This window comes from Cryptosporidium parvum, chromosome 5, assembly GCF_000165345.1.
Source record: "Cryptosporidium parvum Iowa II chromosome 5, whole genome shotgun sequence".
Lineage (NCBI taxonomy): Eukaryota > Apicomplexa > Conoidasida > Eucoccidiorida > Cryptosporidiidae > Cryptosporidium > Cryptosporidium parvum.
This window is the reverse complement of record NC_006984.1, coordinates 906442-922451: the sequence shown is the minus strand read 5'-3', so window position 1 is coordinate 922451 and position 16010 is coordinate 906442. Positions and strand designations below refer to the sequence as shown.

The window sequence follows — 16010 nt, the reverse complement described above, 5'->3', positions numbered from 1 at the left end:
TATTATCTAGTTATTTCTTTTCCTCCTTGATTTTCCCTTAAATTTCCTCATTTAGTTAATTATAATGACTAAAATAAATTTGTCATAAACTAGATGGCGCGCGCGCCAATGCCAACTTTTTTGTTTTGAATTTTAAAATAAATACGTAAGAATAGAATTTTTGACTAGATTGAGGAGAATAATTTTGGGTAGAATTAATGAGTAATAAGGAGAGATTGGAGTTTCTTTATGACCCAAAAGCTTTGTTAGAATATGACAATGAAAAGTATTTACTAGGTAAGTTCTTTAATTTAAAAGATGGGGTTCTGCAAAATGATATTGGTTAAGACTATTTTTTTCTTGGGGGTAAAATAGAGCTGTTTTTTTTTAATAATTAAAGTAATAAATTGATATTAATAATAGAAATGATAGAAATATGATAATATTTGAATGTTATTAAGGGGCTATAATTAAAATGTTAAATTAAAAAAACTTCAGCTTCAAGCCAAATTTAATACTCAATTTTTTTTTCTTTTTAAATTAATATTCACTTTTTCTGAAGAGAAAATCAATAAATATACATTTCCGGAACCAATGAATTAATAAGTATGGTTTTTATTTAAATTCTCAAAACTTCAATTTTAAATATTGATTTGACAAATTACTCATCTTTTTCATTTAAAAAAAAAAAAAATAAAAAAAGAATATCAATAAATACTTAAATATTGACTCATTTTACTAAGAAATTAATACAAAATATTAATAAGAAGCCCACACATCCAAATAAATTAAAATTTAGTTATTAATTTACTTTGTATTTAATCTATTTCAGGTGCTAATATTCCAGAAAATACATCCAAAATATTGGGTGAAACAAAATTTCAAAACCAAGAAAATCTGGAGGCAGATTTTGACTTGGAAGAAAAAGAAATCATCAACAGACTAAAAGAAGATCCTTTACTAATTATTAAGCAAATGGAACTCAAACATATGAAAATAGTTGATGATTATAAAAAAAAGCGTGATGAATTTTGCCAAGCAAATTTGAAATTAACAACTTCAGAAAAAAATATAAAGTTTAGAAAAAGTTCTCTCTCAAGATCACCTGAGAGACCATCAGAACCCTATTTTTCAAATAATTACAAACATCAGAATGATTCAAGAAAAAAATACAATATTCACACTCATGTAAATAGAAGAAATAAAAATAACCATCATCTTTCAAAATCAGATAGAGAAGAAAAACTTCAAAAAATGATTAATTATGGAAAACTCACTCAAAATGAAAGAATTAAGAAATTTAATGCTAAAAGTAATATTTCGAATAAAGAGCCCGCCAAACATCGTGAATATTTGCATGAAATGAGGAATAAAATCAATCAAAAACAAATTTCTTCTTTAGAAGAAAGAATGAAGTTTATGAAAAATTGAACTTCATAATAATTCAGGTATACAAATTATATAAACTTAAAGGTTTTAGATTTATTTTTTCTTGTTTTCTTGATTCATTAAATATATACTTTTTTGTATTTTAATAATAAATTATTACCACTAGCTTCACTTGTTACAGTTACATGCACTGCATGCATTTTATTGCATGCAGAATTCTCCATTTATTAAATTTATATGTTTTTTTGTTTAAATTACATTAATTAAAACAATTATGGTGATAATGATAACCAAGAATCAAAAAAATCATCACAATGAGAAAGAATCTCAGGGAAATCCGTGTAAATTCTGACTATTGATGACTTATTAGTGATAGAAAACTGAATTATTAAATAATATTTTGGTAATAAGTGAATACAAAACCATCTATAGCTAATTTGAACTTGTAAATCCTCAATAAAGTTTTGTTTCTTAAGTTCTATTTGATGAATTAACAAATCATGTTTAAAATCAAAATCTTCCTTAATATTAATTTTTTCATTAATCACAGAAAGTAATTCATTTCCATTTATTTCAAAAGTACGTAAATGCTTATTGATATTTCTTAATACTAAATTCGATGATATATCCAAAAGTTTACATGTATTCACCATTTCTGGAGTTTCTAATTGACTTTTATGTTTTGATGTTTCAGATTCTAACTCTAATGGTCTCAAACTGAGAGCTTTATAACATTTTAAAATCCAATCTTCATTTGGAGAAGGAAGAAAGTAATCTTGAAAGGAGATTTGAATACTGTCAAGTTTATCATAAATTGTTTGACCGAATTTATCATTGAATTCCATATCAATTTGTAATTTTCCTGGAATTGGAAATTTAACCTTTACAATTAACAAAAGAAAAACAATATTATTATTCAAATTTATCACTCTAGAGTTTTCTTCTTCTAGGTATTTGCTAATCACCATTTCTTCAATATCTTCTTTCTCTAATTCTTGAATATTTTGAGGTTTTAAGAATGGAATATAAACTGGATCAATTCCTAAAGAATCATTACTTGATTTAAAATTTAATTTTATTCCATATAAACAACTTTGCTCTTCATCAATCTCGAGATATTTAATTTGGAATGGTAATATTAAAGTATTATGTTGCTTATTCTTTGAGAAAATAGAAAATGAATCATCTCTCAAACCATATATTTGTCTTCTAAACTGTTTATATGCATCTAATCGAATTTTATAAAGTTCTTTATTCACATTTTCTGTTTGAAGCCTCTCTTCCAATTTACTTTCTCTTTGTTTTGAAATATGTTCTAAATTGTTTAAATTCTCTTTACATTGCTTATATTCTTCTATCTCAAATAAACCATGAATAGTTCTCAAGCTCATACAATTCATTGAACATTCTATTTCATTTATTGAGTCCAATAATTGAGTATCATAAACTTTTAATTGACTTTTAATATAACCAAATAAATTATTTAGCAAGTAAATTACATTATAATTATTCATATTATTTGTTATTATTGACAAACAAACCTAAAATTTTGTTAAAATAAAAATAACAATAGTTAATAAACTTACTGTAAAAACTTTATTAATATAAATCCATTTAAGTACAGGTTTTTGAATCTTTTCAAGAAATACTTTTGGAATATAAAATAATGAATTGATCAAATCTGAAATTACTGCATGATTTCCCATTTCTGTGAATCTAAAGTCTCTTCGATAAATAAATCAATACCATAAGAAATGGATCAATATCTCTTGGATTATTCAAAGTTTTGATATGACTCAGGAAAGTTTCAAATAAAAGTAGAATATGTTCACTATATTAATTTTTTTTGAAAATAAAATATTGAAAATTCATGAGTTAATTAGTCCATAATATTAAAATAAATAATTAATATAAACTTACAAATKGTCTCTGGTTKGATGAATAAACTTGATATTAAATGTAATAATTGTATAGAATTATTTATGTGATCAGATGATATTTGGGAAATTTGGATGGCATGTATATTTAACAATTAAATCAGAAATATGTTGGTTAACTCCAAATAATATAGAAATTTTGAATAATAGCTTTAAATAAATTGAATGTGCACCAACAGGAGCTTTAATAATAATATATTCTTGCAAAGTATTTAAAGATTGATAAAGAATCTCAAAAAAATCTTCGTCATTAGTATTTTGAATAACGTTTTGGAACTTAAGCTGAAGAATGATAAGGGATTTAAAGTATTTGATTTTACAAAAATCGTACCATTTTGGTATTAACAGATGGTGAATAAACTTAGCCAAAGTATAATTTTGATGATTATTAGTTTGTTCAATTAACTTTTCAGAATAGTTCGAAATGAGAAATTGGATCCATTTGGATGAATATATTCTAAAAGTTAAAGGAAAATGAAAATTATTTAATATTCCAATAATCTGATGATATACATTGGAGAAAGATTCTTTTGAAATACCGTCCAATATAAAGAAACAAATTTCAAATAAAATATGAATTCTGGATGAATATGAAAAAGGTATAAGAGATGATTCCAAAATATTGGAAGGTATTGACAATGTTTTTGTAATTTTTTTCAAGAATAAAATTCGACTGTGTAAATTCCAGCATGAAATAGATTTCAAATTCTCCATAATATAAGTCACCAAATATGTAAGAAATCTTTCCTTTTCCTTGATAACTTTGGTAATATCTGTTTGTTTTGTATAATTTTTAACGATTAAAGTAATGATAATATTGATCATTAGTTCAATGAATTGGTCATTATAAATATTATTCTTATTGAAGTTCTTGCAATCTGTAATGAATCCTTTTTCAAGATTATCTAGCCAAATACTTGGATGAATATTTCTTTGTATAAAGCCAAAACCCTGATTTTCAATATTGACTTTTTCAATATTCTGATTTGGTATAAAATTGATTTCTAACAGAGGACAAAAAATCAACGGATAAGTCTTATTAATCTCAATAAGACACTCGATCGCATATCTTCTTAAGATTGAATAGTAATTTTGGAATAATATAGGATTTCTATCATGTGATTTNTGTGTTTTAATAGATTCTTCTTTGCAAATAATAAACAATATAGAAAGTAGCTTAGAAAACCAGAAAGGTGCAGTTTCCAATAAATTCAAGCAGAGAGCAATACTTGTAAAAGTAACCAAAGTCTGAGATTGTAATACTATAGGAATTGAATATTTAGGATTGTTGATTAATTCTTGGTAAATATTATCAATGGAAATTGAATTTGAACCAGAAAGGACTGTACTAGCTTCAAATAAATTAATTGACTCATTTGCAATTGCTTTATAATTTGCTGCGATAATATGTTCAAATAGATTAAAAGTTGTATTATATCTTTCCCAACATTTTTTTTCAGAAAGAATTTGTTCAGGGTTTCCCAATATTGTCTCATACTGTTCTTCCAGTAATGTTAATATATCCAATTTAACTTTGATCTGATCAGATATGATAAGTGTTGATAGAATGTAATCAAATAATATGTTAATTTGCTTATTTTTCATATCATTTTTATTAATTATAGATATTTTGGGGGATGTAATTCTTATAGTATTGGTAGGACTTTTATTATTATTTGAAATACTTTCATTAGCTGAATCAGGGTCTGCAGATTTTTCTTGAATTTCTTTATGGTGATTTTTGTTGATTTCTTTAGACTTATTTCTCAAATGATCATTATAAAGTTTACCTCGTAATCTATCTTCACTTGTAACAAACCCCTTGGCTTTAGTCTTTCTTTGTACAGTAGAATACTTTATTGGCATTCTTTTATTCATTAAATTGTATATTTGGCTCAATATTTTCTCTTTACTTGCATTTTCATTATTTAAATTAAAACGCAACACTGATATTAAATTGCTTATATTAAAAGGCTCATCTTGAATATCAGAGCCTTGTTCATCATTTTTTAAATCAACATAACTATTACTTATTTCGTCTTTGTCATTAATATTGTTATTTACATTATTAGTCTTAGCACTCATCTTCTTGGTATGGAGGTTCTTATTTTAAACTTCCCCACAATCTTGAATTGAAGGCTAAATTTTTTCTTACCTAACTATAAAAAAAGGTTTACTTAGAATCATAAAAGCTTAATGTATAATCACCACATTTAACTCTGTTATAAGACAACATGAATCAAATCCAAGTCTATTAATATTCCAAAAATCGTATATTTTTTTTTCCTTAAATTAAACTTTATATGAATTTAATTATTTTCATTGGTTTCTTTATAATTTGTATAAAATTCCTCAAGAATATTCTTTGAAATTCGTCTTGAATAATTTATTTAAAAAAAAAGAAATTCATATAGGGAATCAAATTTTTTAATTCCCTAAAATTATTTTTTTCGTATTACGTGTGTATTATTTACAATAATTTTAGATACCGGTATTTTACACGTATGGCGGGAGCTTGTTGTGGAAAGAATTATTTGCATGTAAGCCATGCAAATAAATGCATGAGGGGAGGGAAAATAAAAGAAATTATAAAAATTATAATAATTACTATTTTAGCTTAATCTTCTATTTGAATTAGTAAAAAATCGAGTAAAATGACTACGAACCCAAGTTTTTAATTTATTAGTTTCATTATCGCTAATAAATTCTTTAATACGTGGATGTGACCATAAATCTGAATTCTTTCTTGATATTTTAAGAGTAATAATGCTTGAATTTGAATCTCGATTAGATACAGAGCTGGAACTTCTACTATAACTTGAGGAATTACTATTTCTTGAATTACAAGAAATTTCAGCAATTAATTTAGTATTTGAAATTAAATGAATGTCATTCACATTATTTTCATTAATCGAATTCACTTTATTGCTTAGAGTTGTCTCAAAGCTTCTTGCCTCTTCAAATATATACTTATCTTGACTAATTTGTTCCTTACCCTTTTGAATCTCTATCATTTTTGAAATATCTTCCCGACATATGTGGCATTTTGGATGTTGTTTTAACTTGAAATTGTTCGATATATAATCTCCAAGGCATTCTAAACATACACCTCCATGCCCACATGGTGAAAAAATAATTATTGAATCAAAATCCAGGAAACATATATTACAAATAAATTGACTATTTGTATTTTCACTCATATTTTCTGTATGAAATGAATTGATTCTAGAAACTGTCGAGTCTGATGATGATGATTTAACTTTTGTTAGGCATATTCTTGACGAATTTTTATCTATACCTTTTTCCTCTAAATCCAAATTCCTAACAAAATCTGTTATTGAAAATTCGAATATTTTTAGTGAGTTCTTATTTGAATGTTCCTCTAACTCAATTCTAGAAACTAGCTTGTTATCTGCTTCATTATGCTGAGTTATGTACCATAAACATAACTTTGTACAAAAATTATCAAGGCTATAATCCAATATTTTAAAGTATGAATTACTAATGGGTATTATTAAAATATCATTTTCTCTTCTAGTATTTAATTTTGAGTTATTTTCTTTCATTTTTTCAGATTTATCATCATTGGAATCTTCTCTTAATTCTACTACGCTAATTTCATTTTTATGCTCTTCTCTGACATTATTACTGTTTGTTCTATTGAAAAAAATAGAATTTCTACTCCAACTTGTTTCTGCTTCTAATGGAAATTCTTCATCATAAACTTTTGCTAATATTCTTAAATTTTTCTCAAACTCAGTTACTGCTGTTGTTAGCCAAGCCATAAATATCCATGGTTTAATTATTCCCAGAATACACAAGCTTATTGAAACGATTATCAGTAATCCTGCTGGAATAAAAATAGATGTTGTTATGAAGTCATTCAACAATTTGTATCTTCTAGATACATTCAAAACTATTTCTAAAAAGTATTGAACCAAATATAGAAAAATACAAACACTAGCTATTAACCAAACAAAAACTTGTATCAACAATATATATTCTGGAGAAGATCCAAGAAACCACCAACTTATGCAATCTTTACCTTCTAAACCAACTATGGTTAAAGATAGAGATATACTTGTAACATAAAAAACTGATATTGCACTAGACCTTAATAACTTCTTGTTTACTATCTGTCTTACAGCTTTTATTGGAAGAAAAAGCTGAGCCACTATATACATTAATAATATGACCCATCTAAACAATAATAATATTAGAGATATCACCTGTATTAATATTGGATTATTCACACTATTTTGACCATCAAGCATTAATGAATAAAATTCGCCATTTTCATTCTCTACTATATTTGAAAATGAATTTTCCAATGCTGGGCAGTTACAATTATCTTTTCTTACTAAAAGTCTATCTCCACTTAATTCTTTTTTACTTCTTGAAGAATAATTCTTTACTCCCCTTGTTTTTGGTATTCTTATACTTTTTTTCAAACTATTTTCTGACACACTCTTATCCAAAAACACATCTTGAATTACTATGTGAGAAATTGGATTCTTGATTAACATTATCAATATATTGTCATTCTTATCTACTGCCATCCTATCCATTACATTGCTTTCTGTTGAGTTTGATTTGCTTATTGTTCTCAAATCATTATTTTGGTTTTCATCAAGTAATACTCTTACCCATTCTTTTCCTGAATAAAACGAAACAAAATTAGGTATCAAATAATATATCTCCAAGATAAATGGTAGTAATATTGTGAGAATCAAAGTGGCGCGCAAAACATGTTTGCCTAAGGTTAGCTTTTGACTAGAATTAGCAATACCATTTTCGTTTCTCATTTCAACTCCAAAAATTCTTTTTTTTTATTATTTAGTTGAATTCAGAAAAAAATACTTCAATTTTCTAATTTACTGAGCATATAATTAAAATACGGTTATACATATTTTTATTATATTTTTCATCTTAATTATTTTAACGTAAAATAACTTTGATCCTTTTTGTAAATTGCTATTATTTTCACTTGAATTTTATTAAATTAGAATGAGAGAAAAAAGATCTCTATAAATTATTAATTTATCAATCTTACTAATGAACCAAAAAAAAATAATATTATAAGTTCTTTTTCCCCAATTTTTTAAAAACAAAAACTGACACCTATTTCACTGTTTACCCATTTTATATTTGTGAGTCTTGATCAATTTAATTTAAATATATGCACCCTTTGACCAGGCAATTTTACCGCCAAAGTCACATGTACATGAGGCTGTTTTGGCGGCAATATTGGAATAATTTTTGTTCACTCGATACCATATAAAAGTTAAATTGAATATAAATAAGATAATATATGATTGATCATAGTGCGCATAGCTAGTATTTTAGATAGTTTTCAGGTTGTGTTAGTGTCTTTATGATTAATCTAAGTTTTTCTATTTGTTTTTGAGTAGGATAATCAAAAAAATGAGGGGAAAATGTGATTATATGCAAATATGCAAAATAAAAAAAAAAGTTTGCGAATAGATCAAAAATATTAATGTTTGTTTTTTTTTAAATTCAAGCTAAATGATCATTTAAATATTAATAAATGTGTGTGTGCCTATACAATTAAAGGGTTATATCAATTCAAGTTATATAATTTCTTAAATTTAAACGGATTTAACATAGATAAATAATTTAATTGGCATCATTTCATGAAATTTAAAAAGAATAATATTAATTACATAAAATAGTAGTAGAAGTAAAACAGAAAGCTATGGATATGTATAATAACTTTGATAACAAAATTGAAAGTGATTATATTTCATTGGGAAGATTTAGTAATAACTACTTTAATATTTCAGATAATCAAAATTCCAATACTAATAATAGAAATGTCAGTAATAATCTCTTTAATGAGTATTTTAATTTAGGTAATAAGAAGTTTTCATCTATATTAAGATTTTTAGTTATATTGGCTGCTTTTATTAGCTTACTAGTACTAATAAAATTACCAGTTAAAAATAGAATAGAATTGAGAAAGGAAATGCTTGAAAATGCTCTACTTTTAAAGAAGAAACATGAGGGAAGAGCTTATAATAATTATGAGAATAAAAATGTGAAACAAATAGTAAATTCAACTCAAATGTCAAATATGGAACAAAATAAAACAGGTTCATTAATTTTAGGGGATAGTGAAAGAGTGACAAATAGAAGCTCAGTAATAGATATTAATGGCAATGTAACTAAGAAAGATAATGATCATATAATTAAAGATGTTATCAATTTAGGAGGAAATACAACGTTAGATGTAGTGAATTCAGTATTTGGAAGTCATTATAACACTTATGGTATAAATAAAAGAGCAGCAGAAAATGATATATGTAATGACAAGGATTACACAAAGAAAGTATTAAAACTGGTTTATGAACTTTCATATTTTGCCTTACCCAAAGATACTTTGAATATAAGAAAATTTGAAGCAAGTGATGTTAAAGTTTTTAATGAAGAAATGTGGGTAGTTTGTGATAATTCTTGGACTATTGGAAAATTTGGATTAAGCTTAACTCCTTTTTCACATTCAAATAAACTATTAAATATGCAAACAACAACATCAGGTGGAAATCCTTTGGATATTAATACACTTTTATTAGGAACTGATCCAAATACTGAGGATTCACAGTGGGAAGCAATTGTAAGGGATGATATTACAGGGCATTTATTTGTAATCAGAGAATCAATACCACATGATTTAGAAGAATTAAAATTATATAAAGATTTTTCAAAGAACTTAAAAGACGAAAATCATAATTCTTCTAGGCATTATCATTCACATATTATTGAATTAGCATTAGTAAAGGTGAATAATGTTGAGTCATATGAAGTTTTAGAAACATGCACTGCAGAACATAAGTTTGATTTTGATAACAAAGGATTTGAGGGAGCAATAGGACTAAGAACGCGAAATGGTGATTTTTATTTATTGGGACTTTGCGAAGGCAATTTTTGTATGGGAGAAATGAAAGGAGAAGAATATGGAAATGGAAGACTCATTTTAATGAAGAAGGAATATATAAATAAAACAACAGAATTAACAACTGGGGATACAATTAATAGTGATATGAATAGTTTAAAATCAAAATGCATATGGAAATCAGTTAGGATGATTAACATTCCTAAAGAAGCTAATTTTCAAGATTACTCATCAATTGATGTAAGAGGTAATAAAGTAGCAATAACTTCACAGGAAGACTCAAGTATATGGATTGGAGAAATAGATTATGGAGACGGAGAATATTTGGATCCTGATAAGATTCAACTACTTCCCAATGGGCGGGTCTATTATTTCCCAAGAGACCATGTTTGTGACTTTAAATATTGTAACGTTGAAGGAGTTTCTTTCATTTCTGATAATATGATTGTAACAGTTTCAGATAAAATGAAGAAGAAAAACAGACAATCACCAAAATGCTTACATAAGGACCAATCTATACATATTTTTGCAATTCCATAAAAATTCTGATTTTCTTTAAAAGTTGCATGCAAAATTTGTTAAATATTACACACGTCATTTTTTAAATGCCGGTATTAAAATTACTAGTTGGGAAATTTTTTATGTGGAAATAATAATATTAAGTAAATGAGAAAGTGTTAATACCAATAAATAATAAAGAAAAAAAAAAAATAATTGAATTTGGAAAAAAGTATATATTGGTAAATTATAATTTAATATTATTATTAATAAAAAAAAATGACGAACAGCTTTATGCTCAGTTTTTATTTTTTTTATATCTGTCCCTTGATTAATAAAATATAGTAATTCTTGACTTATTTGATAAATAATATTAGTATATGAAAAAAGAAGTATAATTATAAATAAAATTAGTATAAATGATTCTGAATTTTATAAGTTGCTCTTTTCATTAGAATCATCATAAATTTGTAACTTGGGATAAATAACTTCAGTGCATTTCTCAGAAAAGTAATTATTTTCATTAGAATTGGATTCATTAGGATTAAGTTGCCATGCAATTTCAATAGGTGAACGGCAAAGGTGACAGCATGGAATTTTCTTTAATTTACATACTGTCCACTTCATTAGTTCATCTATACAATTATCGCATATTCCACTATGTAAACATGGAGAAAAAACTATATTACTTGGATTTTCATAACATATCATACAATTAGTTGTTTGAGAAGCATTATTTGATTGAGAATCTGTTTGTTCTTCATTATTAGAGAAGTTATTAAGTGAAAAGAATGTGGATGATATTTTGGTTAAACTGATTGAAATAAAAGAATGCTTAAAGATTAAAGGAGGAGGTTGGGAGTTATAGTTACACTTTACAACCCACTCTCTTTGGCCATTATTATTGCAATGGATCTTCTCTTCATCTTTTAAAAGGTATGAAGGAAATACATATTTATAATATCTGATCTTTTTTTCTTCAAAGCTATGATGATCAATAATAAGCCCCAAATAACCTCTTAATAGGAGGTCTAAAGATTGTGAGATAATTGTAATAAAGCAAGAATTAACCCAAGGACTAGTAATTCTTGTAGATAGTAAAAGGACACTACCACTTAATGAAAATCCAAATCCACAACAAGAAATCACTGAGAGGATATGTTGGATAAAAATTTTCCTTTTCTTTAAGCGATAATTTTCTTCTTCTAATTGATTATTATTATTATTATTTACAGAACTACTAGAACCAGAAGAGTTTGAATTATTAGAGTCTTCTTGATAGTCAAAGTATGGTAACCTAGTAGCATAGAAACAAATTGTAGTAATTAGTACACAAATTCCAAAGTAGCCATTGTACTTTCTCATGTATTGCAATTTTTGGAAAAATACTGCATTTACTGGTTGTAAGCCCAAATAATAAGTATACACATGATAATGACCAAATATAGAAGATGCTAAAAGAAACCAATGACTTAAATTCTTGGATAAACTGAAATTGTGCAATACTATTAATATTATTACTATTTCCAGTGTTTGGAAAAAATGTATTAAAACTCCAAAGCTGCATAACCATTCTTGAAATTAACATAAACCATCTTATAATTACAAAAGAAGTAGAGATAATCTTAAAAATTTTGGTTGGTCTATATCTATATGTATTTTTATGCATCTTCAAAGAAGTTAATCCCAGAATATTATTTCGTGTATTTTGATCCTTGTTCATATATAATATCTTGACCTTTCTGCTCTGCCCTTCTCTTCTTGTATTATAAATCACTTGATTAAATTCATTATTCAAATTAGATATTGGACACCAAATAGTCGGTACTAATAGTGACAAATGCTCATAATTTAAACTAGTCTCTTTTGAAATCAAAAGGCGGGCATCCCTATTAATGCACACATTTGAGTTATTTTTTGACTTTTTTGGTTTTAAATTCTGTGAAAAAAGTCCGTTATCATCATAGGGATTCAATAATCCTGGAAAAATACTATGGTTAATTCTTTGTTGATAGTTTTTCTTTTGTAATAACATATTATATTCATGCTGATTTATTCTTAATAACAAGTCATTGTTAATTGCATGTTTATTCATTGACATTGGAATTAGAAACCAATCACTTTCTCTTAGAAAAACTGACAAAAGAGGAGTAACTGAGTGGATTTCGTTAATTAGAGGTAGAATTGTTAAAGATAAGATAATGAAGATTCTCAGAACAAACTTGATTAATGGAAGTTGTGCTCTTGAATTATATTCAAGTTGTATTAAACACTCACGCACTTTTTCTGCATATTTTCTCAATAATTTTATTAATCTTGTACCTTCCAAGTTATTTTGTTGTCTATTAACTAGATTACTTGAGTTTTCTTCATTTTGAGAATTTCTTATAACTCTTTGATTCTCAGTTAACTCTATATTTTCTTCATTCCTCGAACCCAAAACTTTCATTTAAGTGATTCTGTTCCTCTTCTGTAACAAAGCCATTATTTCTCATTATACCAACTTCCTCTGTAGAAATTTCTAATGAATTTTGCATCTCTCTATATAATATATAAATAAATATGAAAATATTTAAGTATATATTTATATATACCTTATTATTTATGCTGTTCTGCACATATAAAAATATAAATTTATATATATAATATATATATTTATATTAATCTTTATTTTAAGTTTTTACTTCAAATATACTAAATATCTCTCTTCTATTGAATTTAGTGATTAATTTTTGTCTTAATCAGTATTCTTTATTGTAATATGAAGCAAGGCACCTTTTTTTTCACTATTTATATTTATAGTTCAATTTAATTATTTACAATATTCATGTGATCGTTTTATCAGAGTTTCAAAAATGTTTTCTCAACTTAATTTGTCGTAATTCCTCCAAAGATCACCTAATCTTTTATACTCTCTTCTTAATTATTACTTAATTAATGCTTAAAATCGGATTTATTAAAACAAAAAGTAATTTTTTTTTTTTCCAATACTAATTTTTCTTGTCTTTTCCTAATGCTTTTTTTTGATCTCAATTCTACCTTTTATTCCATTTAATTATGCTGCTTTTTATTACCTTTTCCTATTACTTTATTTATCCTGGTACTTTATTTTACGCGTTGTCGCGATGCATGAGTTACTCTAAGCATGACATTTGGCGGTAAAGTACATTCATGCAAACACGTAATACAATTTTTTTTTACCGCTATATATAAGTAAAAAAAAATATAAATTTTAACTTTGCATATTATTGCAAAAAAAAAAAAAAAAAAAAATGAAAAAAATTAGGAAAAAATATATTTGAATCCAATTCCAGTATTTTCAAAAGGTTAGGAATATCTTGTGTGTTGTGTTTAACTCAATTTAACTAGATTATTACAAAAAAAAAAGTCATTCTATGCTTGATAAATCTAAAAATAGAAATATTAATAAAAACAATAATGTAGTAGTTTTAAACAAGAAAAATTACAAAATATTTTCTATTAACTATCATAATAACTTAAAAACATAATCTGCTCATTTATTTAGTTACTAAGTATATTATTAGAATATTCAAAAGCAATATTACATCTCTCAACTTTTAAATAATAACAAATATTTTCGTGTATTATCTTTCAATTTTCAAAGAGTTAGAAAGGCTTAATTAATTACAAATTAATTCTTTTCCCATAAGAAAAAAAAAAACCGATAGTATTTTTGAAAGAAAAACAAAATAAAACATCCTTATTGTTTAATCTCTATTGGGTAATGAGACTAAGTAACTCTAATTCTTAATATTGAAAAAATAACTTTATTTGAAAAAAGTAAAATATTTGCCTTGTAATATTTTGTAAATATTAAATTTCACGAATTACATAGAAAAAGATAGCTTTGGCGGGCTTCTCCGATACTTGTTTTCTACTTTTTGCAACCATATAAATTTAGTGGAAAGAAATTCTAATAATACTCCTTTATTAGCTTTTTTTAATTTCCTAAAGTTTTTGTATTTAGTTATTTGGTCCTGCATTTAGATTCAAAGTATATAATTAAGTAAATATATTAAAAAATCAATTAAGGTCTTGAATTTGGCAAAAATGAACTTGAAATACGTAATCACATTAATCTGTTTTATTACACTTTGCTTCTATCAAGGCTCCTCCTGTGTAATTAAATCTGATTTTGCAGATTTGAAATCCGGAAGAACTTTTTATACTATAACTAAAGAAGAACAAAAAAAAAGAATTGTAATGGTACATGGTTTGTTAGCAGCTTCAACCCAATTTGATAATTGGAGGTGTATATTTTCTCATACTGGTTATCAAGTTTTAACCTATGATTTATTAGGACATGCTAACACTGAATGGAAACTTCCTGGTTTTTTCTCACAAAAAAGATTTGTTGATCAATTAAATGAATTGCTTAAACATGTTGGGTGGGTTGATAGTGATAATAAAGCTGTAGAGAAGATTTCATTATTAGGTGTTTCAATGGGAGGATTAATCATTATCAATTATGCATTAGAACACCCGGATCATATTAGTAACTTAATACCAATGTGCCCACCTGGAATAATGACAAAATATGATTTTCCAAAATTATACAGATTATCAAATTCTTCTCTTGTTAGTGCCATTAAGAACATTCACAATTCTAAAAGAGTGTTTAGATGTGGATTTTATTGCGCCTCCAAATTGGGATATGTTAAATTGGGAAAACAAACTAAAGAAGAAAAAAAAGCCACTACGAACGTTTTTCACCAAATGTTCTCAACATATATTAAATCAGGCGGAGATGGCAACTTATTTGACAGACATTTGGATTTTGAAAGATTATCCAAATACGAAAATACTTTTAAAATAATCTTCTTCTGGGGAATGAAAGACGATGTAGTTCCTTTTCCTCCCGCATTGGAATTTCTAGTAAAGCATTTTAGCAGTACTCCTATAGTTGTTTACCCAAATATCAAACATATTCCTGCATATCTAATGTATTCCCCAGCTTTAGTTACTTTGGATTTTTTGGAGTCGAACTTCACAGTAGGAGTTCCTTTGGGTCAAGTTAAAGAATTAAAATATTTTTATGATAATGAAGTAAATATTGTTACAGGATTAAACTTTACTATTTCTAATGAAATAATTGTTAAATCTAACAAAGAAAATTTTACTGAATCATATTTAGACTTTATGGATTATTGATTCTTAACTTTATAATTATAAATAAAAAGTAAGAATATATTAAAGTATTAAAATGATATATAATAAAGATCAATTAACTTACATATTTGCATTTGAACAAAAAATATAAAAATTAAGAACTG

The 16010-nt window shown here is 25.7% G+C and overlaps 7 protein-coding genes across 7 annotated transcripts; 3 read left to right on the top strand and 4 right to left on the bottom strand.

Moving 5' to 3' along the window:
• Positions 1 to 954: 954 nt before the first annotated feature.
• On the top strand, positions 955 to 1410 carry cgd5_4020 (hypothetical protein; the record flags this gene model as incomplete). The annotated part of the gene is made up of 1 exon (XM_625566.1): positions 955 to 1410. The coding sequence occupies one exon, from the start codon at positions 955 to 957 to the stop codon at positions 1408 to 1410; it is 456 nt and encodes a 151-aa protein (XP_625566.1).
• A 230-nt stretch (positions 1411 to 1640) lies between these two features.
• On the bottom strand, positions 1641 to 2882 carry cgd5_4010 (hypothetical protein; the record flags this gene model as incomplete). Its single annotated transcript, XM_625565.1, has 1 exon — positions 1641 to 2882. The coding sequence occupies one exon, from the start codon at positions 2880 to 2882 to the stop codon at positions 1641 to 1643; it is 1242 nt and encodes a 413-aa protein (XP_625565.1).
• Positions 2883 to 3356: 474 nt separating this feature from the next.
• On the bottom strand, positions 3357 to 5390 carry cgd5_4000 (hypothetical protein; the record flags this gene model as incomplete). The annotated part of the gene is made up of 1 exon (XM_625564.1): positions 3357 to 5390. One exon carries the CDS (start codon positions 5388 to 5390, stop codon positions 3357 to 3359), a length of 2034 nt encoding a protein of 677 aa, XP_625564.1.
• Positions 5391 to 5917: 527 nt separating this feature from the next.
• On the bottom strand, positions 5918 to 8110 carry cgd5_3990 (protein with 4 transmembrane domains, signal peptide and a RING domain; the record flags this gene model as incomplete). The annotated part of the gene is made up of 1 exon (XM_625563.1): positions 5918 to 8110. One exon carries the CDS (start codon positions 8108 to 8110, stop codon positions 5918 to 5920), a length of 2193 nt encoding a protein of 730 aa, XP_625563.1.
• A 911-nt stretch (positions 8111 to 9021) lies between these two features.
• Positions 9022 to 10758, top strand: cgd5_3980 (hypothetical protein with possible transmembrane domain near N-terminus; the record flags this gene model as incomplete). The annotated part of the gene is made up of 1 exon (XM_625562.1): positions 9022 to 10758. One exon carries the CDS (start codon positions 9022 to 9024, stop codon positions 10756 to 10758), a length of 1737 nt encoding a protein of 578 aa, XP_625562.1.
• A 390-nt stretch (positions 10759 to 11148) lies between these two features.
• On the bottom strand, positions 11149 to 12081 carry cgd5_3970 (protein with 3 transmembrane domains, ring domain, and possible signal peptide; the record flags this gene model as incomplete). The annotated part of the gene is made up of 1 exon (XM_625561.1): positions 11149 to 12081. The coding sequence occupies one exon, from the start codon at positions 12079 to 12081 to the stop codon at positions 11149 to 11151; it is 933 nt and encodes a 310-aa protein (XP_625561.1).
• A 2706-nt stretch (positions 12082 to 14787) lies between these two features.
• Positions 14788 to 15888, top strand: cgd5_3960 (secreted protein of the alpha beta hydrolase superfamily; the record flags this gene model as incomplete). The annotated part of the gene is made up of 1 exon (XM_625560.1): positions 14788 to 15888. One exon carries the CDS (start codon positions 14788 to 14790, stop codon positions 15886 to 15888), a length of 1101 nt encoding a protein of 366 aa, XP_625560.1.
• Positions 15889 to 16010: the final 122 nt, after the last annotated feature.